The sequence below is a fragment of the Podarcis erhardii genome (assembly GCF_964252035.2).
Source record: "Podarcis erhardii genome assembly, chromosome: 2".
NCBI lineage: Eukaryota > Metazoa > Chordata > Lepidosauria > Squamata > Lacertidae > Podarcis > Podarcis erhardii.
In genome coordinates, this window is record NC_138498.1 from 108,593,331 (window position 1) to 108,605,264 (window position 11,934).

General features: G+C 46.8%; 1 protein-coding gene across 1 annotated transcript; it reads right to left on the reverse strand.

Annotated features, from left to right (window-relative positions):
* Positions 1-6,038: 6,038 nt before the first annotated feature.
* Positions 6,039-10,808, reverse strand: RPS5 (ribosomal protein S5). Its single transcript, XM_081853997.1, has 6 exons — positions 10,653-10,808; positions 9,137-9,242; positions 8,810-9,019; positions 7,313-7,441; positions 6,972-7,070; positions 6,039-6,161 (listed from the first exon to the last, which is right to left on the reverse strand). Exons 2-6 carry the CDS (start codon positions 9,239-9,241, stop codon positions 6,093-6,095), a joined length of 612 nt encoding a protein of 203 aa, XP_081710123.1. The 5' UTR covers position 9,242; positions 10,653-10,808; the 3' UTR covers positions 6,039-6,092.
* Positions 10,809-11,934: the final 1,126 nt, after the last annotated feature.

Below are 11,934 nucleotides of genomic sequence, written 5' to 3' on the forward strand. Positions count from 1 at the left end.
TCTTCGTTGCCTCCTGCCTGTTCTCAGAAGGAGGGGTGACACCCGACATCTGCCCCAACAGCAAAACACAGAATGGTTGAGGTTCCTGAAGACTTGCCTGGTCCCTGTTCAAGTCTGACTTGCCTAACCAGCCCACACCTCCCACAGCCAACAGAACCGGATCTGTTTTGCCCTTGCCAGGACTGGAAAAAAACTCAGAAGAGAACCTGGGGGGTGGAAACCTCAACACTGAAGAGGAGCTCCCCCTTCACATTGGCCACCCTGTGCTGTGCATGAGAAACCTGTTTGATCCTCTACACCGATCTTTGCCAACTGGGTGCCCCCAGGTTGGACTACAATTCCCAAAAGCCAGCGCATGTGGGGTTTCATAGCCCAAAACTTTGGGAGGGTGCCTGGCTGCCAAATACTGCTCCACGCTATCTAGCGAAATAATGACACAACAAATGAAGAACTACACTCCTGCATCTTTAAATAGCGTAGAACGAAGGAGGGGCGATGGAGTTCTGCACTTACATCTTGCAGCATCCCTGAACATACCTGATAGGAGTTGGAGTCAGTCCAACAAAATATGGAGGGACATAGGTTCTTCTTCCCCAGGTGTAGGAGTGTGTGCAGATTGGTGCTTTTGTCTCCCCCACCTACCACCACCCCGGCACAACAACTGCACCTTCCAAAATTCCCATTTTCACAAAGCTGCGAATGGTACAGGAACCTTCGTCTCCTTTGTCACCCTACGGGAGTGCCTGAAGCACCAAGCCTGGGCAGCATGACCACTGCTAGGGACTTGTAGTTCAGCAAGAGCTGAAGAACAGTGAGAAAGCCGCCCCTCAACTGCCTCAGAAGATCACCCCTTCGGTTCTTCATCCATGGATTTGATTCTCAGTGGGCGCCTCCAGACATCCATTTTATTCTGCATCCATCACAACAGTACTGGGGTGGTCGTACACAATCATCATTTCAACACCATTTGCACTTCCAAATGTTCTGGGGCACTCTCTCTCACAGTTCATTTCCAGCCAATGCAAATCCTGCTGAAACAGGACGCAAGTGGCGCTGTGGGCTAAACAACTGAGCCTCTTGGGCTTGCCAATCAGAAGGTCGGCAGTTTGAATTCCTGCGATGGGGTGAGCTCCCATTGCTCTGTCCCAGCTCCTGCCAACCTAGCAGTTCAAAAGCACGCCAGTGCGAGTAGATAAACAGGTACCACTGTGGCGGAAAGGTAAACGGCATTTCTGTGCACTCTGGTTTCTGTCACAGCATCCCGTTGCTTCAGAAGCAGTTTAGTCATGCTAGACACGTGACCCGGAAAGCTGTCTATGGACAAACGCTGTCTCCCTCGGCCTGAAAGCGAGATGAGCACCGCAACCCCACACAGTGGTACGTCAGGTTAAGAACTTAATTCATTCTGGAGGTCCGTTCTTAACCTGAAATTGTTCTTAACCTGAGGTACCACTTTAGCTAATCGTGCCTCCCGCTGCGATTTCTGTTCTCATCCTGAGATAAAGTTTTTAACCTGAGGTACTATTTCTGGGTTAGCAGAGTCTGTAACCTGAAGTGCCTGTAACCCAAGGTATCACTGTAGTCATCTTTGACTGGACTTAACCATCCAGGGTCCTTTACCTTTATCCTACTGAAATTCTGCAATTTTTCATACCATTTTTCATACAGCAATAATGTGGTAGCATTGGGGAACCATGGCAGAACAAGTGCCAGTGCGGTGTGGGTGGTCAAAGTGCTGATCTAAGACGTGGGAGAGCAGGGATCAAATCCCCACTTAGCCATGATGCTCGCTGAGTGACTCACTCTCCACCTGACCTACCTCACAGGATAAAATGTGGAGAGCTATGTACACCACCCCAAGCTCCTTAGAGGAAAAGCTGTGGTATAACTGTAAAAATAAATAAAGTAAATAAACGCAAAGCAGAATAAATTCATCATTAATGCACTATTGTGGGGAAGGTCCTGTAGCTCAGTGGCGGACTATCTGAATTGCATGCCGAAGGTCGCAGGTTCAATCCCAGGCCTCTCCAGGAAGGGGTGAGAGAGATGCCACTGTCTGCAATCTTGGACAGCTGCTGCCTGCTGGTGCAGACCATACTGAACTGAGATGGGCCAATGGTTTGACTCAATACAAGGCACCTTCCCATGTTCCTATGTGTCTAAACCATGGTTTGCCAAATGTGGGTCCCCAGCTGTTTTTAGACTACAATTCCCATCATCCCTGCTAGCTCAGGATGGTGGGAGTTGTAGTCCAAAACCAGCTGGAGACCGACGTTTGGGAAACCCTGGTCTAGAACATGTTGCAGAAGACACCCACAGTAAAACAAAAATTAAATTAAAAAGCCAGCCCCTCTGTCACAAAGTTGTTACTTTGTAAATCACAAGCAAGGCAATTCTCCAGCTCCTGCTGCTTTATCTCATTGACTAAGGAAGGCTGCCACCTGTTGGCATTATCTTTTAGTGAGCTCTAAAGCAATGGGTGTGGGTCGGCTGTGGGTTAAAACATCCCTGCAACAGGGTGAGCTCCCATTGCTCGGTCCCTGCTCCTGCCAACCTAGCAGTTTGAAAGCACGTCAAAGTGCAAGTAGATAAATAGGTACCGCTCCGGTGGGAAGGTAAACGGCATTTCCATGCGCTGCTCTGGTTCGCCAGAAGCAGCTTAGTCATGCTGGCCACATGACCCGGAAGCTGTACGCCGGCTCCCTCAGCCAATAAAGCGAGATGAGCGCCGCAACCCCAGAGTCGGCCACGACTGGACCTAATGGTCAGGAGTCGCTTTACCTTTACCTAAAGCAATGGGCATTTTCTGCTAGCAAAAGCATAAAGTGTGTTTGTGTTACACGACCTTTGGGCTGTTTCTATAACAGTCCTCGGTTGCACACGGAAATCTCTGCTGCATAGGTTTTAAAATCCAATGCCCTTCTAAAATGTGTTGGGGGTGGTTGTTCTTGTATTTATTATTTATTTGGTGCTTTTTATATTGTGATTTTATGTTGTGAACTGCCCTGAGACCTGCGGGTACAGGACGCTATACAAATTTAACAAATAATAATACACAGTAACAATTTCATTGTTACGGAATTGAAATCTTTAAGACAGGTGTGCTGTATCATTGGCCTTTGATGCTGAACTACTCCTCCCATCATCCCCGGCCATTGGCTATGCTTGCTGGGAACTGATGGGCGTTGTCTTGGCACAATCTTGGAGGACCAAAGATTCCCCCCCGCCCCTACATTCACAAGAGATATTTCCGCATTGCTGGGGGTTGGACTAGATGATCCTCAGGGTCATTTTCCAACTACAGGACCTGCATACGAGTTGCCTTGTGTTATTGCAATGGGGCTTCCATAGGAGAGCATCCAGACGAGTTTCATCCTCCTGAAAGTCAGTCTCTTCTGCCAACCTGCCTTTAAGGGTACCACCTCAAGGACCCGCCCTGGAACGCGGAACATCCATGCTGGTGAGACAGGACCAAACCGGAAGATCTCTCCCACGTCATTCCAAGAGCATTTTTGACCAACAGGAAGCCACTACCCCTGGGGTAAATCCAGTGGCCTGGTATGTGCTTGTGACTTGCTTCAGGTGGTGTTGGGTAGCTGACATGCAGCCAGACAGGGAGGACCTGCCCCACAGGATCTTAGTAGGGATAACTGGGGGAGGCTGCTCTGTTTGCCATCACAAGGACACATATTTTGCAGAGCAGGTGGTGCCAGTCACTTTACATGGACACTGGATTCACCAGAATCCTTGGATTTCAGCAAACCCCTTTCAAAAAGTTGTTTGGTGGAGATTTTCCCCTATATGAACTTGCAGCTCTCTGGATGCTATTCAACTCTTAATGCCAGCCTGTATGCCCAATACTCAGGGATAATGGGTGACAGCATTTCCTCATCCATCATCTGAAGTGACAGAGGACAAGGGCATACAGTCAAAGAGCTTTGATATCTCCACAGACCTGTAACCATGATCCATGTTAGCTAACTGGACTCCATGTACAGAAGTCGAGGCTGATTGGAGGGGGTGTGGAAAGCTCTTCGGGCCCAGGGCCTCAAGCTCAAAAGGGGGCCTCCAATTTAGACACCCATTAATCTTTTGGCATTCGATAAATTTCACAACTTGTATTTATGCGCACCAAATTGCAATACGAACTCTCATCTTGGAACTGTAAATTTAAGAAAAGATTAAACCTGGCCTCCAGATACATAGGTGTTGGAACTGCTAAGCCCTTTCCCAACTTTTACCGTGCCAAAGTCACTTCTGTAAACACAGGAAGTGGAATGAAAAATTCTTTGGAGAAGTGAAACTCTGCTTGGCATGGAATTTTTTTAGTGCACTTGGACGAAGGATGCACACCCAGCATCAATAGACACATACATATTTGGAATTCCCTTTCTAAACAAATAATAATAATCATAATTTATTATTTGTACCCCGCCCATCTGGCTGGGTTTCCCCAGCCACTCTGGGTGGCTTCCAACAAAGATGAAAAATACACTAAAATGTCACATATTAAAAACTTCCCTGAACAGGCTGCCTTCAGATGTCTTCTGAATGTCAGGTAGTTGTTTATCGCTTTGACATCTGATGGGAGGGCGTTCCATAGGGCGGGCACCACTACCGAGAAGGCCCTCTGCCTGGTTCCCTGTACCTTGCCTCTCGCAGTGAGGGAACCGCCAGAAGGCCCTTGGAGCTGGACCTCAGTGTTCGGGCAGAACGATGGGGGAGGAGACGCTCCTTCAGATATACTGGACCGAGGCCATTTAGGGCTTTAAAGGTCAGCACCAACACTTTGAATTGTGCTCGGAAACGTACTGGGAGCCAATGTAGGTCTTTCGAGACTGGTGTTATGTGGTCTCGGCGGCCGCTCCCAGTTACCAGTCTGGCTGCCGCATTTTGGATTAGTTGTAGTTTCCGGGTCACCTTCAAAGGTAGCCCCACGTAGAGCGCATTGCAGTAGTCCAAGCGGGAGATAACCAGAGCATGCACCACTCTGGCGAGACAGAGTTTTACAGAAAGGAGGTAAGTTTGTTTGGATGCAATTCAAAACCCAAGATTTGTGTGGTTTGCAGGCATGACTGACCTGTGAAACCTTCTGCAGATCATGAACACAAATAAGCTGAATGCAGCCTTCCTAGAGAAACTGGAAATGAAAAATGTCCACAGACTGGATCGCTTGCAGCAAAGAATGGCATTCCAAATTACCTTTTTTAAGCACAAAGGTCTGAGATGTACTACCTTATCCCTGACTGAGGGTAAAACAAACAAGGTAACCTAACTCTTCTGCTCCTGCAAACATGAAAATGACAAAGAGCTCCAGGGAACAGCAACTCTTCCACATTCCTTTAGAACAGAAGTGGGCAAAATGCGGATTGGGATTTACTAAGTAGGTATTTAAGGTGGTTTGCAGCAGATAACCAGAGACCTTTTCCCAGGTGTCTAATGCAGTAACTTGGGCAGTTGCTAGGGAGAGGACCTAGGGAGAGGACCTGGTGGCATGCGCTATGTTATTCCAGGGCAAATTATAAGGAGAGCATCTTGTTCTCTCCCAGGCTTTTAATCACAATCTAGGGGTGCTTTACTTCTGCACCAAGTTCCCATTGGGTGCGGTTTATGCTAGCTTTAAGTGTTCAGTTGTTTTAGCTGTGTTCTGGGTTGGTTATTGCTGTAATTTATTTAAGAACACAACAGCCAAACTAGATCCGATCATGGTTCCATGTTGTCCAGCATACTCTCAAAGTAGTCAATCAGGTGGCTGGAGAGAGACCACAAGCAGGACTTGAGTGTGACAGCAACTCTCCCCACTTGTGATTTCTAGCAACTGACATTCAGAGGCACACACAGTGTGTCAGGTACAACACAGCCATCATAGCTAGTAGTTCCTGACAGTTTTAGCCATGAATTTTTCCAATCCTCTTTTTTAAAAAGCCATCCAAGGTGGCGGCCATTGCCTACCTCTAAACTGCTACATCACAACACAGATTCTCTTTATAGCTCCACATGCTTCAGAAGAAGGTGGATCGCAAGGAAGAGAAGCAACACAGTGTGAAAATGAGAATTTATTTGCTTTGGATATCCAGCAGCAGCAGCAGCTCTTAACGGTTGGACTTGGCCACACGCTCCAACTCATCCTTCTTCTTGATGGCATAAGAGTTGGAGGAACCCTAGAAATGGGAGGCAACCATGAGACACAGACATACACACACAGCAGCATGATCCCAAGCTCAGCCTGAAGCAATCTGCTCAAATAAATTCTTCCCAATAGGTGGCAATTCCAGTCACCCCTCCAATGAACAGCTGAAGGAGCTGCTACAGAACAGTTGCAGCAACTGGCACACACACATTATGGATACCATTTCAGCTATTTAAGATTATGGTTTCAATACCACAACACCGTAAGCTTTTTGGGCCAAATACCAGGTTGCGTGTCAAGCAATCATTTTACAACAGAGATTATGTTGCCTGAGAATGCTATTAACAGCTAGACCTAGAGCAACTGTGGGCTGCTGTGACAATGTCTCAGTTTCAGGAACTGCTACACAAGGCATCTCTTAGGCAACCTACAGCTAAAATCTTCAAGGAGTGCTGCACTTGTATATTTTGCAGTTTAGGACAACTATTGCCGCAAACCAATTCACTCTTGGGGTTATAATGAGAGCCCTATTTACCGTCCCTGCATCTGGCTTTGAAAACCCTGCTGCTGATTTCCACGTGACAACAATTTACTTATTCCTACACCGCCTTTCAGGAAAACGCTGCTCTTGCATAAAACGTAAAAACATAAAACACAAGAACACAACACTACTAGAAAATATGTTTTCAAAATTAAGAAGCAGCAGCAGTTAAAATGCTTCCAAAACAGGAAATTAATTAACCACACACCAGAATAACAACAGTAAAAAGGCTTAGAATGTGCCACTGTCAGGATGGTACTTAAACCCCACTGAAGGAACTTCCTATTAGTTGATTCTCACCTTAGCTGCATTGATCAGCTCATCTGCTAGGCACTCAGCTATGGTCTTTATGTTGCGGAAGGCAGCTTCACGAGCCCCAGTGCAGAGCAACCAGATAGCCTGCAGGGGGGAGACAGAGATTACATTGGCGTGCAGAGTCAGCTGAGAAAATGCTCTTCCTTAATCATAGAATTGTAGAGTTGGAAGGGACCCTGAGGATCATCCAGTCCAACCCCCAGCAATGCAGGAATCTTGACTAAAGCACCCAGCAGATGGCCATCCAACCTCTGCTTGAAAACCTCCACCACCTGCCAACAGAGTTCATTCCATGGTCAAACAACTCTTACAGGACAATCCCATACCTGGTTGACACGACGCAAAGGTGACACATCAACAGCTTGTCTCCTCACTGTGCCAGCTCGACCAATGCGAGTAGAGTCTTCACGAGGGCCACTGTTGATGATGGCATTCACCAGGACTTGAAGGGGGTTCTGTAAAAAAGATAAAGCAGGTTAAGGCTGCAACTACAGTCTACTCCACGGAGTAACGTACAGCTTCTAACCACAGCCAATGTCATGACTTATAAAAGACACATCTCTTCAGACTCACTTTCCCCTTCTTTATAATGGACACAGTCCACACAAGTGAAGATTAGCAAAAAATATTCTAGGTTCATATACCAGAAATGACTTACAGGAAGTTAATGACGAGGTCTCCCATCTTCCTAGACAATAAAATTGGTCTATGAAATATTCTACAGTTACCACTGGTACAATCCCTCCAATGAGAGACACAATTCCTCCAAACTAAAAACAAAAAAATACAAGGCTAGAGAACAAAGGTAATATATACTTAAGGAACTGAGAAGAATCCTGTAAGCCCATCCACAAAACCTGCAAATTTCAAGTGAATGGTAGACCTGCCCAAATGTTAATTCACATAAATGTTCTTAGTATGTAAGAGTATTACTAAGAATACAGGAAACACAAGATGCACAGCAAATCAGGATAGCCCAGTAAATACAAACCTATGCAATTCTGTACTTTTGGGGAGCTGAATTTTCACCCTACCATATCCAGAAGGCTTGGTAGTGGAAACCTGCGTCTAATACTACAATTAAAACACTTGTGAAAATGCTAACTGCTTAACACCTGCTAAAAACCTAACACAAACCAGGCAGTTCTACGGCAGTTCTGGAAACCTGGCAAGAATGGAGATTGCTTTTAGTAACAAATCACTTATTTGTATTGGAAAACCCACAATTTCACGTATGAGTACTTTAAGAACTCTTAAGTGGATGAGAGTCAGAACCAATTTGATTTGATAGTTTTTAATTCGTCAAGTGGGAAAATAAGATTGCAACATATATATTTAGCAATCCGTGTATCTCGCTGGCCCTTAGGGAATGGATTAAAACCTTTACATCAACCAAGACCCAAACATATTCTGAGAAACACAGTACTTTGCATCACATTGAAAATAATGGGAAGCGTGTAATGGGCCACATCAGTAAACATAATTTGTGTCTGATGGGTTGGGAGGAAACTTAGATTTTTCTATTGCTTGTCTTCTGAATCAACACATAATGGGCTATCCTTCCCAAAATACACTGCTAGTGAGTAGAAGAACATCGACTTACTGTTTAGATGACTAAAACACGTTTCTTAGTCAACTAATGTTTTCTACAACTACTGTATAGCAAATTTTTGCTTCAATGTGCATAGCTAGGCTTCAAGTCACACCAGATATTTCTGGTGGGCATTTATCCATCTCCTCTCCCTCTAGCCTCCAGGATCAAAAACCCATCTCACAATATGTCTCCTTCCCCAGACAGCTTTTCTGCTCCATGTCCAACTCACCTCTCCTGTGAGCAGATGGATGATCTCGAAGGCATGCTTGATGATGCGCACAGTCATGAGCTTCTTGCCATTGTTGCGTCCATGCATCATCATCGAGTTAGTGAGGCGCTCAACGATAGGACACTGGGCTTTCCGGAAGCGCTTGGCAGCATAGCGCCCAGCACTGTGTGGCAAATACTTGGCATATTTCTCCTTCACTGCAATGTAATCCTAAAGAAGCATAAGGAAAAAGTATTAGGAAACAAGCAGGGACGCAAGTTCATTCTCCACCGGAAGACAACACTTCCCTAGAGCTCTGCCCAGGTTGTTTACAACCTCATTCCATACCTGCAAGGAGATGTCACTGATCTGCACATCATCTGTACTCCATTTCCCAAACAGCTTGATATCAGGGGTCTCTGCCACAGCAGGGGCTGTCTCCCAGTCAGTCATTCTAGAGGTGGAATAAATAACTATTAGGTCTTGAATTGGCCCAATCTACCCTTCAATGGCTCAGGTAGAATATGCAAACTGAACCTGTACTGGCTGCCACACAAAAGTGATTTTTTTCCCCTAGCAGGGTCAAGTACCTTTATGCACATGAAAGGTATGAGCTGTCACCCTTTACTGGTACACAGGACATCAAATATTGTGAAGACACAGAACAAGCTTCAAGACTTTTGCACAGGTTTGGGTAGGTATCAATTATGTGTGCTACATCCCGCATTCAACATCTTTAATACAGCCCATATACAATTCATTGACTGTTTATCATATGCACCCAGACACTGAATACAGATTCTCTAATTGTTTGTGCCATGTACAGAACTTGAAATTCCATATGCTCATTCATTCAAATCTGGGTTACCTTGCTCACTATCAGATCCACCACTCGAGCCATTTCCAAAATAAAGAAATAAATACATCAAAATTGGCCAACATGGTGCCCATCCTATGTTTATCAACTTCAGCTCCCATCATTTCTGACCACTAGCCATGCTGGCTGGGGCTGATGGGAGCTGCAGTCAAACAATTTACAGAGGCCATCATCTTAGCTACCTGTAATGTTGCTGTATTCTTGTCTAAAAAGTTAGGGCACTGTTTTTCACCCTCATTTTGAATGTGAAGATCTGGCGCCCCAAACCCTTGGGGATAATGCAACTGAGACAACGCAGGTTGACTTGTGCAACAAATAAAAGAAATGAAATGCTATCTTTGCTCAAAGTGTCAAAAGTGTATGACTGCAGGCTTGGTCCCTTCCTTCCTTCTTTCTTAAGCAAAGGTGGGGAGATCTGCAAAATCTTTCCCATCTGTGAACTGCTGAAGGAAAGAGGGCTCTTGAAGTGGGCCTCATATAAAACTGCTGGGGCTAAATACGACTTGCAAGTCTGGCTGAAGCATATCGCACAATTTTATGGTTGGGAGGGACCCCAAGGGTCATCTAGTCCAACCCGCAGCAATGCAGCAATCAGCTAAGGAAGGCCCGATGGGGAGAAAGCCAAGCTCGCTCGCCCTCCCCTCTTAAAACGACTATTGCTGAAATAAAACTCATCGCATCCCCCCTCCCCCAGGAGGCGAGGGAGGGAGGCGCAACGGGTCCTCCGTCTCCCTCCTTCACAACAACCCTGCGGAGTAGCACCGAGGGCTGACGAGCGGCGGCCACGTGGCCAGCTCGGCAGTCAGGCGGGATCTGAAGCGGGCCTCCCCGTATAGTGGATTCCCCGCCGCCCTCGGCTTCTCTGCGCCTCCCTCCTCCCGCCCCACGTGCCCCTTCCCCCAGAGGCCTTTTTCTGGCCTTCCCCCCTCACTACCCCCCAAGAAGACTCCGGTTTCCACCCTTTTCTCCCCCTCCGTAGAAACTCACATGGAGGCGCTTCGCTCTCCTCCCCGCGTCCCGCTCGCTCGCAGAGGCAGAAAAGGGCCACGCGCGGGGTTACCCAGAGTCTTATGCACGGGCTGCCGGCTTCCGGCGCGCCGTACGCATGCGCGGCTACGTTCTCAACCTCTCTCGGCGAACCAAGTTCTCGCGTGGTTTGTTCCGCGCACGCGCGCCTGTGACCACCCTCTACTTCCGATTCAAAATGGCAGCCTGGATACCGGAGAAGCGGTTGTTGAGGGAATTTACGTTATTTTTCTTATATTTTGCCCTCAGACCACCCCGTCTTTCGACGTTTTGTCACGCTTCCAATATTCGGTTGTGGGGTTTGTTTGTTGTTTGGCACCTCTGAATATAGGTAGAGATTCTACAAGTTAAACTTTTTTTCCCCGTCTCTCCGGCGGGGCTTCCGGTGCATTTTATCGCGTTGTTTCGGGAGGTGGCGCATGCGTACTGCTAATTTTAACCGGAGCGCAGCTTATCCCTGTAGCAGTCGGCGAAGGCCGGATTTCGAAGTCTGTTCGAGACAAGCACATGGCGGGCGGCGGGGAGCCCTATAAGAAAGCAGTAGACACTTGCAGTGGGGCGGCTGGTTGGTGTCTCAGACTTCTTCTCCTAGCCTGAAACGCTACAGCAGGATTTCCCAAAGTTAGGTGTCCAGCTGCTTTTGGACTACAACTCCCATCATCCCTAGCTAACAGAACCAGTGGTCAGAGATGATGGGAATGTAGTCTAAAAAACACCTGGAGAGCCAAGTTTGGGAAAACCTGCACTAGAGGCATGGCATGCTCAGTGACCATGCTTTGACTGTGTTTCTGTGTCTACACACACACACACCCCACCCTATACCCAGAGGTCTCAGGGTGGTTCACAGAACAAAATCAAAATATGAAACCACAAAATATACAATCAAAATAAAAACAACAACCCAATAAACCCCTAGTATCAATTTCAGAGCAGCTGAAACGGGTTCCATTTATTATGCTGCCCAGATGTGTCACTGGAATATATTCATCTTTCCTCCCCTTGGTGCTACCCTACATACGTACACCCATCTGTATAAAGGCTTGCTTCTGAGCTGTTGGGAAAATGTGTCCTTCTCCCCATATTCAGGTTGTGCCCAGTCTGGTATGCCCTACAATGCCCAGACTGTCTCATTGCATTTGCCCACCCACCCCTGATGGAACACTGCCATCCTGCTGCCTGGCACAAATGCATGTGAAACCCACTGTTGCTTCCTATCGGCCACTACTACAGTTCCAGGTAGTTG

What these genes read in the sequence shown, in the direction of transcription:
- RPS5 (XM_081853997.1), bottom strand. Translation starts at nt 9,241, where the DNA reads ATGACTGACTGGGAGACAGCCCCTGCTGTGGCAGAGACCCCTGATATC. An exon ending in CTTTGCGTCGTGTCAACCAG is followed by an intron (nt 7,071 to 7,312) that starts GTATGGGATTGT and finishes TCCCCCCTGCAG; the next exon opens with GCTATCTGGTTGCTCTGCAC. An exon ending in AGCTGATCAATGCAGCTAAG is followed by an intron (nt 6,162 to 6,971) that starts GTGAGAATCAAC and finishes TCCCATTTCTAG; the next exon opens with GGTTCCTCCAACTCTTATGC.